Raw genomic sequence first — 23936 nt, 5'->3', positions numbered from 1 at the left:
AGGAAGGCAGCATGCACTGAACAGGATTTTAATTATTTGTGGAAAAGTATCCACCCTATTACCTGTTCATCTGATACTCTCCCTTTGTCCTTTTGTGTTTGTGCCACTGTGTGTTTGCTTTTCATGCTTTCTGCAACATTCTCTTTTATCTGCAGTGCTACTATCAATTTCTTGTTCCCATTACAGATTTTTCCTTGTTAGGAAAAGGTCAACTCCTCTGTCAGCCTCCTTGCTTGCTTGCAAATGTACAGTCCTAGAAACTAGATGTGACCAGTATGAAGGCTGGAATTACACGAAAGATTCCTCTGTCTAGTAGTAGAAACGAGAGATAAGAGGCAACTTCATCAGGAAAGAGGCAGGAAACTGAGCAGTTGTGGGTCATAAGGAAAATTATTCTTTGGTTCTAGCTTCACATGAGTGCACTAAAAGGTTGTAAAACATTAAGCTTTCATTATGTATGCAATTAATCAAACTTTGTCCATTTTAACAGGATTGAAAAACAGCTTAATCCCCAGGAAGTTCTCATACCTCGTTCGCGCAATAGATAACTGTCTTGACAAGATGACTCATTTTTTACTCATATCATTTAAAGAAAAAACTTTCTTTCCATTTCAAACCTATCCAGTTAATGACACATTGCTCACAAAGAGTATACATATTTCTTTGCATATTAATGAATGGTCCATTATCTTCACTCTGTGCTTGACAATGAGATAGTGACATTCACCTTAAAATAACTTCCACTGACCTGTAATCTCTGCTTCATTCTGCCCAGTGTTTACTAAGAGCATATGGTAGCAACTAGTGAATGCGTAGCACTAATGACATTAACTGATGTTTTGCTTTTTCCTTTCTTAAACAGAGGCACATATTATGTACCAGAGCATTGCCTCATTCTTAGAAGATCCACAAAATAGCAAAAATGTAAGGAAAAATCTGACAGATTTTCTTAACTTGAACACTATACCAAGATAAGACAAACAGAGAAAAAATTATTCAGAGCTCTATGGGGACTAAAAATGTTTCCTGTACATAAAGGTCATGTCTTTTGCTTGAAATAGTAACCTGATGCTGTGAAAAACAAGAAAAATATAAGTAAAATGCTGTTAGCATTATTCCACTGTATTCAAAGAGGCTACGTTAAGAGTGAATTTATCCATGTCCCCTGAGTGATTTCTACCATGTGCCATTTGCAGGCTGTTTCATGGAGAGATTACTTTTTCACCTTTTTTTTCATTTTCAGAAAGCCATGCTGATAAATCCACTAAGCTAGAAAACATGGTGGTATACAGAACTGCCTGAAATGTGGTTATGTTGCTTTTTCCCTCAGCAAATAAAGGAGGAGCTCTGCTGGAGGGCACACTCTAATGAAGTGGTTGACTTATTTCATGAAGAGAAGAAAAATGTCGTAGTGACAGCATCCATTGATGGTTCAGTCAGGTACAAAAAGGCCTAATACTTCTTACTGCTATGGCCAATCAGTTGAACTGTTTCCAAAGTTCCTCTTCTTGCTGGACTTGTGTATAGGCTAGAACTTAAATAAATAAAACAATGGGTGCATTTTCTGTTCTGCACCTGAAAGAACTAATTTTTTAATGGAACACTTCCAGTTTTCTCAGGAAGTCATATCTTTTGCAGACTCATTTTCTTTCAGCAAGGTGACCTTAAATGCATAGGTAACAGCCCCATCATTTTAGAAATGACCTCTTGTTCTAATCCTATTTTAGCTTTCAATACTTGTTAACATGGGTCACATCTAACCAATGCTTATGCAATTAAACCATTGCAGTCTGAAGATGCTTTATAGACAACTGTAATTCCTTCTTGGCTAACAAGTACATTTGAAAGGGTTTCTTTTGTTTTTTTAGAGGAATCAATGAGGAAAACTTGTGTAGATCCTGCTCTGGTGGTAGCACCTTACTGCAGGAGCAATTTAGGATATTGGTGCCTTTACTTGTCTGTTTTGTAATTATAAAGATAAACTGTTTGTTTTCGAATTTTTACAACAACCTTCTGAGATTTTTTTACTCTCAAGTTACTTACACTATAAACAGTGAACTCCAATCTCATTGATTTATTTTTGTGACTAGCTCTAGAACAGTGCTGCAGAACTTGATAATGTAGACAGATATTTTGTCACTTTTGTTCCATTTCTAAAAGTATCCATTTTTCCTTTCTGTCCTTTGGCACTGCTTCTACTATGTTTGTAGGCTCTGGCGTGGCATGAACAGACACTATCTTGGTTACTTCGGACAACCTAGGAAGGTAGCACACACTGATTTGCTTGTTTGGTTTAACAACATTAAAAAATCACGAAATTTTCACATGCTCCTAAATATCTTAAGTTTACTTGAAGGAAGCGTGAAAATACTAGAACAGCAGTGAATCCCTGGTTATACACAGTAGTTCTTTCAGGGTTCCCATGAAATCAGAAACCAGGAGAGTTCTGAGTTAGTTTAGATAGTTGTCTCTGTTTAGCCCGCACCCAGGGCTAAATAACAACCAGTTGTTCTATCACCCAGTGTCCCCTCCCCAACTGAGAAAGGGAAATAGAAAGAAAACCAATATCAATACAAAAGACACAACGTTATACTTAGCCCATAGAGTGGTGGCAAGTCCCTCCAGAGAGACCTTATTGCAGCCTTTCCTCTCAGTCTTTCCTGATAGGAGAGGTGCTCCAGCTCTCTGATTATTTTTGTGGCCCTCCTCTGGACCTGCTCCAACAGGTCCATGTCTTTCCTGTGCTGAGAAGTCCAGAGCTGGATGCAGTACTCCAGGTGAGGGTGTCACCAGTGTGGAGCAGAGGGGCAGAATCACCTCCCTTGACCTGCGGGCCACGCTGCTTGTGAAGCAGCCCAGGATACGTTTGGCTTTCTGGGCTGCAAGCACACATTGCCAGCTCATGTCCAGCTTTTCATCCACCAGTACCCCTAAGTCCTTCTCCACAGGGCTGCTCTCAGTGTTCTTTCTTTCTCACTTGTCCTTGCTGACTGGGACACCAAGGATACAAGATGAGCTCTCATTCTGTCTGGGTGCTTGACTATTTGAAGCTAGCGGATTACTGGCTGCTAAGCAAAGGTAGTCAAGCATGCAGTTTTGCGGCATTCTGACATTTCACCCCAAGGCAACAACAAGTTGACGAGCTCCCTTAAGTCACAGTTATACCAGTCAGAGATGCTGCACAATCCCCAGAGTGGCCTGTGTTAAAATTACAGGGAAACTGATGTAGCTGCTTTTGTGCCATTGGAGCATGCACTACAAAGTAACGGCAGTTGATCATTGGTTCCCTGCTGTTCAACAGCTGTAGATACAGCACTGTGCAATAGAGAACAGTGTTAGTGGGAAAAAATACGTTGATGCTAGGTATAAAACATGTAATTTACTGTAGCAAAGTCAGTGGTTGAGTACACTGTGGGACAAGTCAGTAGAGGTGGGCTCTGCTTTGGGTTTTACCTCGCCATTTGAAAAGAGGACTCACTGGAGGTTTCATAGCAGAAGATACGTGATACATGTGAGCACTGGTGTCCCCTTCTGATTGAGCTTTTGATGAGAAAAAGGCTTGATTTCCTATCATTTGCCTCAGAGCAGAACAAACCAATGGACTTCAGTTTGCACTTCAGATTAGAGGTGTGTTATTCAGTGACAGTACAAACATCTGGAGTATATGATTAGCTGACCATAATTCACTTGTCCTGTCTTTCTGAAATGGGTAATGCCTAGTAATTAGTGCACATGAGTAATGCTTAGAATTGATAGACAGACACTGGAACAGATTCCTTTAGGAATGTTTTACATTGTGGAAGATGTGGTATCTCTTAAACTGTTACTACTGCAGCACACTCAGTAATGTATTGGTAAGACCATGAAAAAATGTAAGTAGAAAATCTCTGTATAATGTACTATTTTAAATTAAACTCATGTTTTAAATTTGATGTAAACAAGGGTTCTTTGCAATATTTCAAGCTGTAGGTGCATTTTTTTTCCTTTTCGGAGGACCATAAATTGGCCTCCTAGAGTGAAATCATGGCTATATCAAGTTTCAGGATTCATGTGAGTGTGGATGAACTGCCAAGGTACTTGAGGTACAAATTCAAAGCTTTAAACAGTTAACAGCAGAAATTTTCCCAGCTGGCTGCTGAAGCATTTGTGATTTGCAAAGCTCAACAGGATAGCCACGCTGACAGCCCTGTGATGAAGCTATCATCTGGGAGGGAGTTCTTACTCCATTACCCCTTGCCTAGGCTTCCACTGTCCTCTGATAGCACGCGTTCACCAAACCTGACAAGTACCCTGAAAATGATTCCTTTATTGAGCTTATCCAAGGGATTAATAGGTGAGAAAACTAACTAAGTGTTTAAGACTAGCTTTAACTTAGGTGATAAAAAGCATTTTGCTGCTAACTGTTGATTTTATGTCCCTTGGGAAGCTGGAATTTTGCTGGTTATGCATTTTCTATAGCAGAACAATTATCCCCTCCTAATTTAAAAAAAAAAGTTCAAGGCAGGCTTTACAGGGTACAAAGAAAACCTGTGCATAAACCATAATCTCTCTACATAGTAATGATACACATTTCTTCAGATAACATGAGTGTTACCATGCAATTCAATAACAGAATTAGTGTTTTCATTATCTTTTGTTTTCAACTAGTAATGCACTGACTTTGGCTTCCCTTGGTTAGATCCATAGACAAACTTTGGAAAGTTTTGAGTCTCGAAACAGAGAGGCTGGTGCAGTATTTGGGCGTCTTCCTATATATGAGGTAAGCACAAGTGTTTTCTTTTCTACCTTTTGTGGTGCCATTTATAGAGCAGAAGCCATTAGCACTGGTAAATCATTACAATCAGGTACTCTGACATTCTGTTTTTAACTGTCTGCTCCTCAATTTAATTTTCTAACATGGTTTGCATTACTACCTATCCAACTCCATTTCCCATTTGGCGGAAGCTTGGGAAGCCAGTTGAAGAGAGCACGCTGCAAAGTGAGTATTCCAGACATTCACTTCTCCTGTTCAACCTCATGTCATTAACTTTTTGCTCAGATTTGATTCTTTTAGCCAGCCCAAAAACTATTAATTCTTATCTGCACAAAGGTTTAGCTATTGTGCAGATTGTTTTATGGGTACTATTGATTTGATTTATTGCAAGCTGTCTGGCAAGGCTTCCTAGGTTGTTCCTTCTATGGAGAAAGACTGGAATGTCCACAGCCTTGTCTATCCATCCCACCCACCATAGGATTGAAAGAATCACCCCTAGCAGAGGTGCTGATCTCTTTCTATAGAGGGTACCTAAAGAACTAGCTTGGATGAGACTCCTAACATCTAGACAGCTAGTTAGGTGGGATGAATAGGGTACTCTGCATTCAAATATATATGACTTAATGCTTGTGCATGCAGCATTACAGAGTAGCTCATAAAACAGAAAACTCGGGAGCACCATGTTCAAATAGTGGCACATATGCTATTCTTCTGACCGTTAATATGCCTTCAAAATCTATGTTTTGTTTTCTTCCAGAAGAAGAAAATAAAATACAGGGGGTCTTGTGCCTTGGCAAGTTAGGGGCAACTACACTGAAGCCAATGGCACTGCAATGGATTTACAATAAAATGAGATAAGCCTTTTTCTGTGAGCTACATTAACAACAAATAATCTTTTGTCTGTGCTGTTACAAAATGCTCTCAAAGTGGTCTGTTCACATCAATATATTAATTCTTGAAATTTTGCAATTTATTTTTTAAAGGTCTTCAGTGGAACAAAGCTGAGATGTCCAGTCCCACTGGATGGACAATGGAGACAGGTTTCAGTGGAAAACAGGGTCAAGACAAATAAACATAGCATCCATCTTCAGGAAAGTGGATTCAATTTTTTTCTCTGTTTTTTTCTATTACATTTAAATCCATTTCATTATTAAGTAGAACAATTAGAAATCAAATCTTTAATTCTATTCCAGTCCTTCATGCAGAGAAAAAATTCTAATAAAGACAGTGTATTATTATAACAAGATACTCACAGAAAAGCCCATCTCACTCCACCTTTTGATTGTTAAGAAGGAAAAGCACCTTACTATGATTAACTGCTTAAAGATTCAGAGCCATAAATCTGCAAAAATTCTTCTTTTGCTAGCCATACAGACTCCTCTGAAGAACAAGAAATGTTATTTCAGAGATACTGCTCTATCCTTTCTCTCATGTTTCAGGAGCTTTGGTGTCCTTGGATAGGAAAAGAGTTGATGGGATGTTCCAGAGGTAGCACACATATGCCACAGTATCCTAGTCAAATGTCTCATTCCAGAAACATTTAGATGTCCTTGTTAATCATGTGGAGATAAGACAGAAGGAAGACTGAGAACTACGTTCAAATAATGAGAAACAGCCCTATTTAAAGATACCTGGATTTAGGTCACAGCATCACAGAACATGATATCTTTAAAGGCACTATTTTCAGCTGAGCTAGCTTTATATTAATTAAACATAATTACAGAAAAAGAAAAAAGCAAAAACTAAGCAAAGCTCCTTAGAAATGTTTTGTTAATGCTATGTGGACAAGTCTTCAGAATTATTATTCTAATACCTTTCAGTGCCAATATTTTTGTTTGTTCAGAAGATGCCTTGACCAGAACTATTAACAGAATGAAATGGCCATATTACCCAACAAAATAATTTTCAGCAGCTCAGATTCCTTCTGGTTTACACTACTTTGTTTTAGAAATGTACTAATATGTCACAGTAGGGAAAATCTGGTTTGATAAGATTTTTTAAAATTAGTTTTTCTGGTCAATTTACTGCCTGCTAGTTCAGGTTTATGGGCAAAATCCTGATCCCTTGTTGCACCAATTTAAATCTTAGCTATGCAGCTTTGAAACAGTAAAAACCAGTATAGGTCAACTCAATAGACCCCAATTATTTTCATCATTTTTATTACATAGTACAAACCAAGCCTAGGGCATGGTAGATGTGTTTAAAGGAAGGTCAATGTATGATTCAGGGTGTAATGAAGGTGAAAGCATAATAACATTATTTTATCATTATTGTGATTCAATATTAACTTCTTACATTGAACTGTTGTAAACAAGACCAAAATTTGTAAAAGTTACTCAGTATATTTTAGGGTGATCAGAAATCATACTCCTTTTCAGCAGTTGCCAGTGGCTGTTTACTTAATGAGAGGCCAGTAACAATGTCATTCTAGTCGATCTTGTGTTAATTGAAAGTCTAGAACTATTCCCCTCTAGGATGTGCTAAAACCTGCTTAACATCTTACCCATTTTATGATTGGACCCTGAACCCTTAATCTAAAACTGAACCTTTGGATAGCACTGGAAGAGAATTAGCAAATGTTGGAAACTATCTCCTCACCAACATTTAAGAAAGCAATACACAGGTTTGTCCCTTCTTCTGTGGCACAGTAATGTCAGAAAGCTTTGCTCTTCTTATGCTTTATTCTCTATTTTCATCTAAATAGGAAATCCAAATCTTTAACTAGCACAGGTAATAATAGTATCATACTGAACAGCATCTTTCATCCTGTGCTGCATAATGAGCTGCCCTTCTGCTTGGGAAAGCACATGGCAAAAGGGGAAGAGATCTTGGGTTTATGTAAAAATCATTCCTATCAAAATCAGTGGACAGCCCATTCAACATCTAAGAATTCATTATGGCCCTGAGACAAAGATCTTAACCAGGACCAGTGTAGTATATTTTATGTAAAAGAAAACACTCTTGCCTGAGATCTCAGATTAGACATCTGCTTCCTTAGCGAAGATGCTGCAGGAACTTCAATATTCAGGAATGGATAAAATTGGTTCTACACTCTGACAGAAAGATGTATGAATTTTAGTGCCAAAGGACTGAAGCCAAAGGCTGTTCCTCCAGTCTAACATTCTGGGTGGCACAAGGCAGAGAACTTGTCATGAATATCTTCTGTGGCCAAACGCCTGTTTGTGTTACTATTTTGCTTTCCAGTTGAAGGGAGCATCCTAGGGTTCTTAATGTACATTTGCTGCCAGTTATTCTCCATGTCAAAACCACAGGTCTCCTCTCTGCTCCAAATCTCTCCAGTTTGGACTTTCATACATTGGATATTATGCTGCCTTTTTTCTGCCAGATTAAGCTTCATCCGCCATCAAAAATCCTTTCCAGAGACGATGATTATTAATCAAAGAAGTCAGTGTCTGCTCTCCGTGATTAAGTCAACTTGTCTCAGCTTAGAGTAAGGACCAGGCTGGGCATTTTAGCTGAGGGGCAGCGCACTGCAGCTTCAGGAGCCAGCTCAGGTCTGGAAGCAGTGTGTTACACTAACATGGCACTCGGTTTGAACTAACAAGCCCTGTCAGCTCCAATAGGTCCTGCACCGGTCTGGCTCCAGTATCCCTGCAGATGCTCCCCAGGGCCTCTGGTTCTGTTTTCCCAAAAAGCCTCTATGAAACAGAAACTCAGGGGAGTGTGATACAGAGAAATTACGCCTTGCGCTCTGTGAGCTGTTTTGAAGGCAGAAGCAAAACACAAACGGTGTTCTTCTTTACCGAGCTTCTATCATTCAGCCTCCCAATTACTCTTGATAGCAAAGTTAACTGTAATTTGAGCTTTGTGATTCTCTTACTACAAGGTAGATTTCTGTAGCCTTTTTATCTCTTTCCATCACAGTGGTTATCTTTTTTTTAAGTGTCTGCCTGAGAACTCCATTTTATACTCACAATCTTACGACATATGCAACAAGGAGTTAATACGCCCTGCTGTTTCTGCCTGTTAGTTCCTTGCTTATGCTCTTTCAAAGAGCATGTTCATCCTCTAAGCCAGAAGACTGCATGCTGAGCTCATACTCATTTAATGATCTGTCATGATTCCCTGAATCCTTCCTGGCATTTCAGCATTCCAGGACAGTGTCACAACAGGACACAGGTCACAGAATACATATTCTATCATCCTTTGTCTGGCTAAAGTCACAAATCCTTGCCAAGAGAGTCACCTTAGTGAGTATTTAGGATAATCCATGTAACTAGTGCCATCATTACCTACTATTTTGGGGAAAATAGCGGTAATGAATGGTGTTTGATCTGCTGGCCTTCTTGGAAAGACTGTCTTCTGATGAGCTGAATATACAATCACAGAATCACAGAATCAACTAGGATGGAAAAGACCTCTGGGATCATCGAGTCCAACCTTTGACCTAACACCACTGTGTCAACTAGACCATGGCACTAAGTGTCACATCCAGTCTTTACTTGTAAACACCTCCAGGGATGGTGACTCCACCACCTCCCTGGGTAGCCCATTCCAATGCCTAATAATCCTTTCTGTGAAGAGATTTTTCCCAACGTCTAACCTGAACCTCCCCTGGCACAGCTTGAGGCTATGTCCTCTAGTCCTGTTGCTAGTTGCCCAGGAGAAGAGGCCGACCCCCGCCCGCTACAACCTCCTTTCAGGTAGTTGTAGAGAGCGATAAGGTCTCCCCTCAGCCTCCTTTTCTCCAGGCTAAACAATCCCAGTTCCCCAGCCGCTCCTCATAGGACATACCCTCTAGACCCTTCACCAGCTTTGTTGCCCTCCTCTGAACTCGCTCCAGCACCTCAATGTCTTTCTTGAAGTGAGAGGCCCAGAACTGGACACAGTACTTGAGGTGTGGCCTCACCAGTGCCGAGTACAGGGGGACAATTACTTCCCTAGTCCTGCTGGCCACACTATTTCTGATACAAGCCACAACGCTGTTGGCCTTCTTGGCCACCTGGGCACACTGCTGGCTCATGTTCAGCCAGCTGTCCACCAATACCCCCAAGTTCTTTTCCACCAGGCCACTTTCCAACCACTCTTCCACCAGCCTGTAGTGCTGTATGGGGTTGTTGTGGCCAAAGTGTAGGACTGGGCACTTGGCCTTGTTGAACTTCATACCACTGGTCTCGGACCATCTATCTAACCTGTCCAGATCCCTGTGCAGAGCCTTCCTACCCTCAGGCAGATCAACACTCCCACCCAACTTAGTGTCATCCGCGAATTTACTGAGGGTGTACTCGATCCCCTCATCCAGATCATCAATAAAGATATTAAACAGGACTGAGCCCAGTACTGAGCCCTGGGGGACACCACTGGTGACCGGACGCCAACTGGATGCAGTACCATTCAGCACCACTCTCCGGGCCCGGCCATCCAGCCAGTTCTTAACCCAGTGAAGAGTGCACCTGTCCAAGCCGTGGGCTGCCAGCTTATCCAGGAGAATGCCGTGGGAATGACTTGCAATGATTTACCTGTCTTCAACTTGTTATAGTGCTATGATGGATTTTGGGGCAACACTGCTTTTTTTTAGCAAAATATCTTGTGGCAGTATATTTAAAAATATTATGAACAACTGCACTAATATTATTATCAACTGTACTGGGTCTGGCTGGGATGAACCTAATTTTCTTCATAGTAGGCTGTATGGTGCTGTGTTCTGTATTTGTCACTAAAATAGTGTTGATAACACACCAGTGTTTTGGCTATTGCTGAGCAACGTGTGTACAACATCAAGGTGGTTTTTTCCCACCCCCAGCAAGTAGCCTGGGGGTGCACAGGAAGCTGGGAGGGGACAGCTGACCTGAACTGACCAGAGATATTCCATACCTTATAATGTCCTGTTCAGCAATAAAAGCTCATGGAACAGAGGAGGAAAGCAAGTTGTTTATGGTTATGGTGTTTGTCTTCCCAAGTAACCGTTATGCCTGCTGAGGTTCTGCTTCCCAGGATGTGGCTAAACATCTGCCTGCAAATGGGAAGTAATGGATGAATTCCTTATTTTGCTTTGCTTGCACATGCAGCTTTGCTTCACCTATTAAACTGTCTTTATCTTGACCCATGAGTTTTCTTGCTTTTGCTCTTCCAAATCTCTCCCCTTCCCACTGGGAGAAGTAAGCAAGCAACTGGGTGGGTGCTTAAGTGTCTGCCAGGGTCAACCCACCACATTAACCAACATTGTAATTAAAACTAAAATCAAGCTAGACTGACAAGCCAAGTGGCACCAGATAAAGTGTAATCTGCCATTTACTATTTGTGTTCCCTTCATCCGCCCCATAATGTAGCAGTTAGCATATGAAAGGTAACACCCCTACAGTTCCCCGAGTCCTAGTTGCCTTTGAAAGACAGCTACGTCAGCTCTCTTCCAGTTACCTGACAATTGCCTAGTCTTCAAAGATTAATAAAAATGAACAGTTCAGGTTCAAAGTGCTCCTTATCCATTTCTTTGGATGCTCTTATGTGTTATGTTTTATAATTGTGTAAGATTTTCTCTTTGGTATTGTCCCTATTTATAGTTAGAACTAGAACTTAATAGATAATCTATTAAGGCGCTGCACTGCACAGAATTCATTAGAAGAATAGTTGTTTACTGTGTACTAGAGAACAGAGGATGCTACTGGAAAGAAAGTAAGAACAGAAAAGCATACCAAGCAAGTGATACTTCCAAATATATCCCCTCATCTTCAAGCAGTCTTTTCAGTGCTGGATCTAGTACAAAGCTGTGTGTTAATGGACTTGTTGGTATTAGCTGTGGATTTTCTCTATGTCAATGTCTCCGTATTCCTTTGCAGGTTAGTTTCTTTCCACCAGCATCTACCATTATATTGCAGGCTTAAATGTTTCAGGTATATCAGTTGTTCTATTGTTCCAGATCATCACTGTATTATCGAAAGGTATCTTAACAAGACATCCTCTTTGAGCATGGCAGAAATTCATGGTTGTACTGGCTGCAGTAGTTAGTTTGCCAGAATTTCATTACAGCCCTTGCTAGTGATTTACAAAATCTGGGACGTTCTTCAGCTGCCCTCACCCACTGGGGTAGTTCAAGCTGAATGGCATCTACAGTGCCAGAACTACGGGAACCAAAAGTCTTTGTTATGTATCCACCACTATAATAGCTCCCATTATCTGGGCTAGGATTGGATGGAGAAGGCACACAAACATAACCATTATTTTGTTCTTCAATATATTTACCCAAACTTCTATTCCCTGCAACCAAAGTCTCAGAAGACACATTGACTAGCTGACTAGCCAGATGGCTAATTGAGGAACACGATGCAGAAAAGAGGCCTGAGTTAAGGGAAGTTTTTGAAAGTGCGTAACCTAGTTCTATCCATCGTTCAGGGTGTGCTTGTCCATGGATATCCAGAATCAGGCCCCCTCTCATCTGCGATTTTGCAGTGGTCAAAAATCCCATATACTCTTCCCAGGCCTGTTCTGCTTGGGGAATTCCAAAGGAGGCTTCTTCCTTTTCCCTGTTAGCATCCATCTTGAACCTCTGTAGGTGGTTTATAATGATATGTGGGAAGAAACCATCAGTGATTTTGTTGATTTCTTCAGCAAGAGCCTGAGCCACCTCTATAGTATACCTGTCTTGGTTGGTAGACACTTTACATTTCTTATAATTTTGAATACTTCCAGGAGGACACTCATGAGAGAAAATACAAGAGGATGTCTTTGCATCCCAACAGGCAGCCTCTCGATCAGGGATGTCTTTGGGTTCCTTTGACCCACCATGTGGGACAGAGAGAATCAGGTTCATGTTGCCCACTTGATATTCTGTGAAATTATTATGACCAAATGTAACCTCTTTGGTGGCAGTGGCTTTCAAAAGCACATATAAAATGGAAAGGAGGAACACATACATATTCTTCATTTGCTGTTGGAAGACTCAACAATATGGAATATATCAGTACCTAGATAAAAAACAAAAGGCAGATTTTAGATTACTTACAGCTGGGAACACATGAGAGACTGTTCAGCTGCTGCTGAAATAATCAGTTACTGATTAACCTATTTTAATGTTATTCCATTAGCACAAAGAAGACAACTACTTATATGAGAAACAAAAATGAACAGGGCATTTAGTGTGGTTAGATGTAACTGATGCAGTATTTCCAAAAGAAAGGATTCTCCCAGAATAACAGGGCAAGGGAAATGGTAGGTTACTGGGCCTCCTTCATTTTCCCAGAAAGCACAAACACTATTTGATCATCCTATCTGATCCCAGAGAATCACTAGATCCCAGCAAAATATTTGAAATAATTTTTTTCCCACCAAAGCCTCCCATTTTTTCACCTGTGAAATGTAAGAAAATTCTAACAAAATTTGATAGAACATCTGTATCTCATTGACCTGTGAGAAATATCTTTCCATCATCCACATGGTTACAGAAACTAGAGCTACGTCAGCTCAGACCAGCACTGGGCTTCTCTAAAATAAGCAGACTGATAAAAATTAAGTGCTACCAAGCTCTATCTTTAGCTGTGCTCCAGGCTGAGTTAATTTGATAGCATTATAGATAGGTACTAGTGAGTGCATTAAGGAGTGACTATTCTCTTTAGTTTTCAAGTCTCCATTCTCTTCAAGGGAGCTAAGATATTAGCTAACTCTGCCATTTTTTGGAAAGCTGGAATTCAGCAAGATGCTGACAGTGCTTTCTGGTTTGAAGGCATTACATCTCTAGAAAGATCAGAGTCTTGAGTGTAACTGTGTTGGACATATATAAAATGAGTGAGTAAAGTCAGTGAAGAGCAGAATAAAAAAGGATACTTTTCACTTTCATGAATAAAAAAAAACCCCAATGTAGGCCAGATGAGGAGTATGTAAACGGATACATTTGCAGATGAGGCAGGCTGCCCTGTTGTCTCTCCTGCCCCTATAATTACATCACCTGCAGAAACGCAGAGGGCAAGAGGAACAGACAAGGGCAAGAGTAAGAAGATCTGCAAGAATCTGTCCACAACATCTGGCCTGAGAGCATGTATGAGAGCAGCCAGTAATACTGAGAGGGCAGGGTGCAGTATGGAAGCACCCTCCCATCAGCCACCTACTCTAAGAAAAGGAGGGGGCAATTTCACCCAAATAATGCAGCAAAATATTCTTTTCCCGCTATGAGGGAATCCTGCTGGCTTTTTAGAGACAACCTCCACTGCCCACTGAGCTGGTCCACACTGAGGAGCCTGTAAATGAAAAGTAAACATCTATCTTCCTCTCTTCTTTCTGGGCTGAAAGTCATGTAAAAGTCTGTGAGCTGGAATCAGATCCCTGAGCATCTAATCTAAAGTTTTCCTGCAGAGCATGATTAACAGCTTTTTTAGTTTCTGTTAACCTTTCAGTTAAAAGGTCCTTTTACTTGAGCTACTGGCTTAAAAGAAACTTTGATCCAAGTTTGTGTATAGTTCACGCTTCCCTAGATTTCCCTGAGACACAGACCTTCACCTGCTAGTTCACCGCATTACCAGAAATGTTGGGGAAAGGAATATTTTCACGTATTATTCAAAATCCCTTTTCTCGGAAAAACAGACTGCACATGCAGAGTGTGTAAGTCTAGGAATAGCTTAGCTCAGGTGCAGTGGGGCCCAGCACCAAGTTAAATAAATCAACAGCAACAACTCCCAGGTGCTGCTCACTTGCCTCAGAAGGACTCAGGTTTTCTTTGCCTCAGGCTGTCACCTTACATATGATGACAGAGCTGTTCCTTTCCCACTGCCTGACAAACTGTTTGTTATCATCTGCATCAGTTTCCTTGTCTTTTTGCAATTTCTTGTTAATGATTGAATCAAGCTGTTAACACTACTAGATCATGCCTTAAATTTACATGGAGAGAGAGCTCTGTATAATTCCCAAACTGGAAGAAAGTCGCCTCGGCACAGCTCAGGCTCTGGGCAGACTTGGAGAGTCTGGAGGAACTCAATGACCCCAGGCTGGTTTGAAGAGTTTTCTGGACAACATACAGGGGACACAGAGGAAAAAGGTTAAGCCACAGTAATACAGGCTATAACTGCTATTCTGGATTTCTTCACAGCAAAACACACACCTTTCCAAAGGATTTTAACTGAAAGGGATGGTGTTCAGAGAAGCACAGAAGCACCTACAGTTAGGGAGGAATACGCTAGCAAATTTACCTGTTTTGTCGTCTTCAGCACAAGGGCAAGGTCCACATGCATAAGGAAAAAAATAACCGTAACAGGCTCCAAGCTCTCTGTTGATTGTAGGTAAACTTACATTATCATGAGGTCAAAAAAAAATCCACAATATTTTAAACTGGTAGTAATCACTGGAGGACTATTTTGAAGATTTACCTGTAAAGAAAGGGAGAGAGAGTTGTTCCTGCCTCTGCACTTTCAAAAGTGAAACTGAACTAACCACGGCACTTGGCTTCAGCTGGGGCTCCCTCTGTCCCAGAGGTCTCTAGAGGCCAGGCTGAGTCATGCAGCTACGTGGCAGAGGCTTCGTCTGCACCCGGATGTGTCATTTCACAACGAAGGATCACAAAAAGGGAAAAAAATATGCACTGGTATACTAGAAGCTTAGCATGCTTTTGTTCTCTATACTGACGTGTTTTTCTAGAGATCAAAGTCTCACAAACTTCAGTGGGGCCTTGCTTGGATTTGGGATGGTACTACAAATACTATCCCTCCTTGGCTTATTTCTCCTATACATCCTTACCTTAGCACTGACAAACCTCTGATGAGTAACAAGACTGTTAAGGGAGATTTCACAGCATTAGTGCATTATACAAATCTTGTGTCCAGATACTCTTAACCACAGGAAGGCTTTGTTTCTTATGGGTACTCAAAACAAATGCAGTCAGAGCTGGGTGATTAGAAAAACATTTTAAAGTTTCAGAGAGACAGTCAGTGACTGGGTGTTATGTCTGTGGCTCATACATCCTCATATTGACAGTATTTACAAGAAAAGTTTTCTATGAAGGTAAATAGCAATTTGAAATACAACTCTTTTATGCCTCTTCTGAATCCTAAAGACTAAGGAAGACTGTTTTCAGTATATCCATAACATAAGGAGGACTGTTTTCAGTATATCCATAACAGAGCACAAGCTATCAAGACAAGGCACTGTAGTGGCTTGTGTGAGGCTCTGAGGCTGCTGACAAGCATAGAAATAAATTAGATTGAGATGGCTGAAGCAGTGACTGCCTCAGGCATTTGCTTTTCTGCCTTCCTGGAAATTGTTGTTCTCTCAAAGAGAACAATGTGGCTGATGAATCAGCTGCTAGCTAATAACAAGAACTAAAATAGATGTGTTACACACCCCATAGCACTCTGGAAGGTAGACTGGTTACTGAATAATTGTGGTGATCAGTATTGAGTTGGAGCTTCCATGGCTTGTTTCATTCTGTTACAGTTGGTCATCTGGTTTAACTTCTTTGACAGAATTTATGATCCCTGTTTAGACTACCTGAGCTTTGCTAAGCTACAAATTACCAAATGTACTACAGATTAGTAGGAAAGGAGGAACACACTCAGTATACACTGCCAGATAAATACAGCTAATAAAGCTGAGCTTCACAAAGACTTTCAATAACTGACAACAATTAACTCTGTTAGCTAGTATCATTCTTACGCATCAGGGTGAATGTTTCTCAGCATATTTCTCATGGAACCACTTATGAATCCAGGTAATACATATATTTTACCAAACCTACATCCTGTCACTAGTATCTCTGTTTATAAAGGGGTAAGACTAGTCCCTAAGTGGAAAATTTGTGAATTTTGTGGAGCCTGTGCAAAAGCAGCAAACCACTAAATATGGCAAGTTAAATGGTAACTGCGGGAGCAGACTCCCAGGTCTGTAGCTCAAAGGCTTCTTTGTGGCCCTAGAGGGAGAGATGAAATGTATTACCAGAAACATCTGAAAATAGTCTTTATGATTATTGAAAATAAACTCATTAAGTGCAAGATATAAGTATGTGATTATTCCACAACCTCTTTTCTTGCCATCACTTCTGATTTCCTCCAAAGAGAAAACCATTAGGTAAAGTGTAACTAGTCACAGTGCCATTATTCCACTCGCAATCTGCTCAGGCTAATGATTCCACCTTAAAAAACCCTGTTACCTGCATATAAGAACAACATTTTCTTAATTCAGGCCATGTATTGGTTGATTAATAAGCAGGTGAAAGGGCTGCCACTTACTGAGCCAGCCATGCTGCATCCAAGCACAACCGAGTTTCCATTAGAGGTCTACAAGGCTGTTCTTCACTGGGCACAGTTTATTTTAATCACAGGTTGCAGCTGCAGACAGAAAGTACCACTGGAGGGAAAAATGCACTTATGTAACACGCAAGTAGGGGCAGGAAAAAAGTAGTTCTGTTAGCAGCCGAGTTAATGCAGCCTCATTTCCTGCCCCCCTCCCCTATCTTCCTGATTTCCAGATGAGGAAAACCATTTCCTTTAGCAGGGGAAAGATAGACAACAATCTGCTTCCAAAAAGCAGGTTTTCCAGGTCTAGGTATATTCCCTCACCACATGTCAACTTCACACCTAGAAGAGACCAGAGAGTGCCCCAGGCTCACCCCTTTCTGTAGCTTTCATGCAAAGGAAATCCTGCACTGATCGTGATTTGCAAATCATGATCTATATGTCTGCATGATGAGGGTAGCAAGAGCCTTGGGCACTCCATGATATGGACCAAAGGTTAAGCTCTGTACGCTACCATGGAGTAACGCCAGACACAAGTATAAACTGGGAGAGGAATGGCTGGAGAGCAGCCCTGCAGAAAGGAATCTGGGGGTGCTGGTTGACAGCAGGCTCAATGTGAGTCAGCAGCGTGTCCTGGCAGCCCAGAGGGCAAACCACATCCCGGGGTGCATCAAACACAGCATGACCAGCTGGTCAAAAGAGGTGATTATCCCGCTGTATTCAGCGTTGGTGTGGCCTTACCTTGAATACTGTGTGCAGTTCTGGGCCCCACAATTTAACAGGGATGTGAAGGTCCTTGAATGCGTCCAGGGGAGGTCAACAAAGCTGGTGAAAGGGCTGGAAGGAATGTCGTACGAGGAGCAGCTGAGGAATTTGCGCTTGGCTAGTTTGGAGAAAAGGAGGCTGAAGGGTGACCTTGTTGCTCTCTACAGCTTCCTGAGGAGGGGAAGTGGAGAGGGAGGTGCTGATCTCTGCTCTCTGGTATCCAGTGATAGGACACATGGGAATGGTTTTAAGCTGTGTCAGGGAATGTTTAGACTGGACATTAGGAAGCTTTTCTTTACCGAAAAGGTGGTCAAACACTGGAACAGGCTTCCTGGAGAGGTGGTTGATGCCCTGAGCCTGTCAGTGTTTAAGAGGCATTTGGACAATGCCCTTAATAACATGCTTTAACTTTTGGTCAGCCCTGAATTGGTCAGGCAGTTGGACTAGATGATAGTTGTAGTCCCTTCCAAAGGCAATATTCTATTCTATTCTATTCTATTCTATTCTATTCTATTCTATTCTATTCCATTCCATTCCATTCCATTCCATTCTATTCCTCTCCACATTTTCATGAACTGGACAGAGTATCTTCAAGACTTCTAGCCCTTTGTCAAATTACATGAAAATAACTCTATGGCTTCAACAGTTATTGCAGGTACACATTCAGGCAAGAGGCATGAGCATGTAAGTCTTCTTTTCTTAGAAGAACAGGCTGAAAAAAGGCAAGTCCCAAATGCATTATCTGTTAAGAAACAAGTGGAGACTAAAGTAGAAAAGAGTGTGCCCCAGCCAGGAGAGACAGCCATGACCCCTCAATGTCCCTGCTCCCTTGGGTGAAGTGACTCTGCCCTTTGTGCATCCCACTGTGTTGGAGGCCCCTGTGCACTCACTGGGATGAGAGGAGACCCTGTATTTTAGGGTAGGGAGCACAGCCGGAGGAAGCAAGAGAGGAGCCTCCTACCTGCTCCCTCCCTTCAGCCATTACTAATATGGAAGCAGGGGCTGTAATGAAATTCCAGAAAGAGGCTGATTAGTGCTGGGGAAAAACATCTAAAGACACCATCCTCCTGCAAAAGGGGTTGGAAGCACTTTATTTTCAATACCTTTCAAATGTCCTTGTTCTGCAATCTGTCTTCAGTCTCACCTGATGTCCTGTAGTGAAAACTAACAGTGAAGCACACAGAAGGGGTGGAGACCCGAGCAGGACATGAGCTTTCTTCTTTTCTGGCAAAATGGCCAAAAGCTGAGGGGTGTTAGAGACACAGATGAGCACGCGCTTTCTGGGACCGCATTACTGCTATGCTGTTTCTCAGCGACTAGCAACTAAAGAGGGTTGTCACTTCTTACTAAGGAGAACTCTTCAGAATGAGGCTGTGCCTGGCACTACAGCAATTTAAACATTTTGTTTAAATTATCCACTTTTTCAGAATTTTTGGATTATGAACAAGTGGACAGCCTTCCTCCTAGACACTGATACATACCTTTGTTTTCATTATGAACATCAGTATGAGACTGCCTGTGGGTGCACCTTCTTATAGCTGAGAATTACTGCTTGAGCACTCTAAGCAAACTCAGAGAACTCATAGCACAGGAGCAGACAACCAAATAAAAATGTTGGCAACACATCATGGTGGCAGAGCAGGTTTCCACTGGCAGTAAAATGGGAGGGGATCACACAAATTATGCCTCCACCCATTTCCATGGGACTACTCATGAGCAGCTTGTTTTTGCTAGTCACTGGCAACATGTGGATTAGTGGTCCTTTGCCTTCACTGGAAAAATCCAGGACACAAAGAGAAGGTCAGATGATCCTGGCACCTCCAGCCAAGCATGCTATTGACGGACATCCATTTCAAATACTACTTAGCTGGGGTTGAGATCAACGAGCTTCACAAAGTATTATTTGGCAGAGCTGTGTTCCCTTCACAGCTGATGGGCACAGACCTTACTGAAGCAGTAAGGTTTGCACAGGAAGGGAATGCCAAATCACCCTCACAGGTGTCTTCCCTGGAAAATGAATCCAAGAGCTGTGTTCACTCAGCAGTGAGCAGACAGGAACTGTGACCAGCCTAATGAGGTTACCTGGGATTCTGAGGCAGGAAATTAATATGGCTTTTCTTCTGTTCCCTTCCCTGACAGGGGCTGAAGCCTGCGAATGGCATTAGCAGTTTAACAGAATTACTTGATAAGTTAGATACTGGTCACATACATTGTGCTCATGGCCTGGCCTGACTGAAGCAGATGGCAGCTGCAATATTAACTAGATAATCCAGGTTTTTAATGACTTTACTAACATTATCGATACAATATTTTCCTGATAAATGAGGAGCTTTTTAAAACATTTCCTGTGCTACTAAATATAGTTTTAAGGATGTCTTCCTCTAGACTTTTCTCAAGTGTGTACGAGTGTGTACATGAGTCTGCTGGTGCTATTAAGGCCTGGCTTCTCAGCTAAGCTAAAAAAAAGTGTGAAAATATGCTGTCCATAAACGGAAACTTCAGTAAAAGGCAGATAAAGGGTGCAGGAAATGTAATACTGCTACCTATCAGAAAGAAATCAAATTTCTTTTCTAACAAATTGATTAAATGGTCCAACTAACTGCCAGCCAGACTTTCTGAAATAAAAGTGATCAAATCCTTAAGCAGTGAAGGCAATATAGTAGCAATAATAAGGAATTCACTGAAATTTTGGAAAAACTAGTATAAACCAGATACCTGATCTACTAATGTCACCATAGCTGATGCTCTGATTGCGAGCTTCAGCAAAGTGCCAGTTTTCATTCCGAGTATTTTAATCTGCCACGTGAAGACAACTCCAGCAGTGCCAGACCATGTAGGGAAGGAAGTTTACTAAAAATCTGTAAGATGTCCTTGTCCATTGTAGTGCATAGTGAGGAAAAAATTAATCTTGCTTTACCTTGGCTGGGTAAAGGTTAGTTGTCTACGTCAGCCCCAGTGATCCCATTTCCTCTCTATAGTCAGTGTTGAGAAAGAAGCAGTTCTAGATATGGATATATTGTATTGTCTACCCTGATTATTGTTCTTCCCATGAACACAGCAGTTTGAGGGAAAAAGAAATGTCAGAATTGATATAAGAACATATTCTTAAGAGAAGCGATCATAATCCAAACAATTTTAATTGCAATTGAATTTAAAACTTCTGGAGCATGTCAAACATAGACAGAATCATGGTCGGAAAAAAAGAATCAGTAAAGGGAATTTAATCAATATTTTCAGCTTTAAAACATCTTATGCTGTCACTGTAGCAAAATTATTTCTATGCATATCTCAGTGCACACACAATATTCTTAAGAAGTTGTAATTCAGATGTGCTCTTTTCAAAATGCATTGAATTGAAGCCTTGCTGTCCACTGTCTGGAAACATTTTCTGCCTTGCTGGCTGACTCATCCATGTAATGGAGTCAAAATATCGAAAGAACTACACAGACTTCAAAATGGCAAGCAGAAAAATACTGTTACCTGGTAGATATCAGCCCAGATATATTTCTCACTGCAAATTTTATTTTAATTTAAGCAAGTATACCTTTATGTTAACTAACAAGAAAAAGAAGCTTTATTATGTATTTCAAACTCAAAACTCATCAATTGTTGATCATTTTACTCCAGACAATCTCTTTTTCACTTATAACTTGAAATCTCTGCAGTGGAACTGCAGTACTAACATCTCTGATGGCTTGTGTTGTGACTAACGTGACTGATGCTGGCCCTGATGGGGAAAATGTAACTGTGCTCTGACCAGCCCACTGCTGGATGGCTGTTTTTCTTCACTTCCACTGCTGGCTGAGCCTTCTGGAGGGAGGGCGGGATCTCATCAGGACATATCAGACACGTCACACAAGGATAAGCCCATCTGATAGTTCCTACCTGTGTAGGAAAGAGAGGTGGGGGAGGGGGGGAGGGAAAGCAAGCTCTTCAAGGTACTCTGAAGTGAATTTATGCTTTTGCATTTATACTAGTTATTGCATTTATGCAGTATTTATTTATTTATGCATTTATGCTGTTCCATGAGGCCTGGATGGACATGTACAATCATGTTGCTCAGGAATGGAAAATTTTATACATAGAAATAAGTCATTTCCTGCTTGCAATTACAAATGTACCAGATATTCAAACTCTTTGAAATTTTAGGCAAAGTACTACATTTGACTTCTCTTCACCTCTATCACTTTTCCTCTGTTCCAAGACAGTAACATGATCTCTCAAACTCTCTTCATAGAGGCAGACATGTCCCCTAATCAGGATTCAATCACCAGCTTCACAGATCTCCACTAAGAGCAGCTTAATAAAGCAGTTAAACATCATGCTTTCTTTTTTAATTTCAGAAAATCAGTAAATAAAAACACCTACTCCAGTGCAGTGGTAACTTTTATTCTAGAGTGTTCACAAGACTTCTGGTATAGAGATCTCATTACTTGCACACGGAAACATGCACACACTCTTGTATTTGTTCCAGTCTTATCTGAGTACTAGCTCAACAAATGAAGCAGACATGCAGGCTTTTATGAGTGCAGAGAAAATGTGCATAATTCAGTCTTGGATGCATAGTCTCTCTTTCGTTCTAATTCTTTACTGAGTTTCTAGACTGCACTTGCTCTCTTTAGCAAGATATGAAGACGTATTTCCTGAGGACGAGAAACTTCAGGATTAAGATCAATTTGAGACTGTGCCAGGTTCCAGCATGTGTGTGGCCAGTAGGTTGGCACTGTAGAGTCCCTTGTCATCCTAGTCTGTGGTACACGCAGACCACATGTTGGCTATCCAGCTGTGGTTTACTGTGTTTAATGTGTCAAATAGGCAGAATGAGATGATAGGGCAACAGATGCTTAAATAGGAACTGAATCCCATGCATGAGATGTCCCAAAACATTAACTACATCTGTGAAACAAAAATGCTATTTGTATGCCTTTTGGTGTGTAGTTGGACTATTCTTGTAGAACTCCTTTGTGCACCGCTTCAAATTTCAGTATGTGATATGGGTGTTCAGGGCTTTTTAAAATTAAAACAGTTATAGTAGTATGTAAATACAGTTTAAAATTCTAACTTTGACCATCAATTCTTACATTAACCCCAGGGTTTCACTGCTGTAACATCTGTCCCTCACCTCTTCCTTTGCAGTCAGTGACCTGCTACCACTCTCTCCCTCCCCACTCACTGGGTTAGCTGCAGGACTCAGTCCTTTGTCCTGCCAAAATTCTGTGATGCCTTTTGATTCCAGTACAGTTAATGTTCATAATTTTCATGTTCATCGTTGTTATCCAAGTGCTGTCTTCACCTGCATGTCATGGATCCTTTGCTGTAATAGAACCAATCTGGAGCAATCACCGTGAAGAACATTGTCAGAAATGGATCGTTCAGTATGACTGTCATCTCAAAATGACTCATTCGGAATACAGGTTACAGCAATAGTACAAAACTGATGGTTACTGTATTTAAGTTCCTTATTTATATCTCTACTTAGACCAGCAACTTACTTACTGGTGTTTAACTACTTTATATATAAATATTGTAAGAAGCAACAGACACAAATACATTCTTACTCATATGGTGGCTTCTCTACTGGTTTTGTTTTGGTTTGTTTTTTTTTTTTTTTTTAGTTGATAACTACCTGAAAAACTTTTCTGTATACCAGGGTACCAGACAGCCAGGATAGAAAGATCTGAAAATAAATGCTAAATACTATGATGACACAATCTTTCTGGGATGTTGACCATAATTTTCTCCACTCGTGACTTAGTTGTTATAGAAAATTTGCGTTAGGAAGTATTGCCAACACTAAGTTTTCAAAAAACGTTAGTCCCCACATAAGGAAGCAATGTTTTCCAATTTTTTGTCTTTTTATTGAGAGGCAGCGAAACTGAATTTGGCACAGGATGGGCTGACTCAATGCTAGAGCACTGAAATCAATTTCAGTGTATTAAATGTATTTTAATATTTTTGCAGATGCTTTAATTAGCTGCACTTCCTTTGCTAGCAGCAAATTTCGTGGTTTACCCTTTAACGTCCCGTCCCCTCGGAACCCCTCTCCCCAGCACGTGTGGCTGTCCTACCAATGCTCTGTCCTTAAACCCTTGCCTTTCGAGCTCGGTTTGAAATGAAAGAGAAGGTTCCGGAAAACCCCAGGCACCCAACACGAGAGCGATTCCGAAATAACCAGCACCCCACAGTCAGTCACGCCGGCAACATAGACGCCCGCCAACACAGCGACCCCAAAGGCCAGGCCGGGCCGG

The 23936-nt window shown here is 41.1% G+C and overlaps 1 protein-coding gene across 1 annotated transcript in view; it reads left to right on the top strand.

Annotated features, from left to right (window-relative positions):
• WDR64 (WD repeat domain 64) overlaps positions 1–11595 on the top strand; it is an 80774-nt gene extending 69179 nt beyond the window's left edge. Inside the window, 5 exon segments of the mRNA XM_068395910.1 lie at positions 863–924; positions 1331–1440; positions 2211–2265; positions 4679–4759; positions 11551–11595. Of these exon segments, the coding sequence (XP_068252011.1) occupies positions 863–924; positions 1331–1440; positions 2211–2265; positions 4679–4759; positions 11551–11595 (353 nt within the window).
• Positions 11596–23936: the final 12341 nt, after the last annotated feature.

The sequence above is a fragment of the Nyctibius grandis genome, chromosome 1 (assembly GCF_013368605.1).
Source record: "Nyctibius grandis isolate bNycGra1 chromosome 1, bNycGra1.pri, whole genome shotgun sequence".
Lineage (NCBI taxonomy): Eukaryota > Metazoa > Chordata > Aves > Nyctibiiformes > Nyctibiidae > Nyctibius > Nyctibius grandis.
The sequence above is the reverse complement of the archived record's forward strand: the minus strand, read 5'-3'. Positions and strand labels throughout refer to the sequence as shown.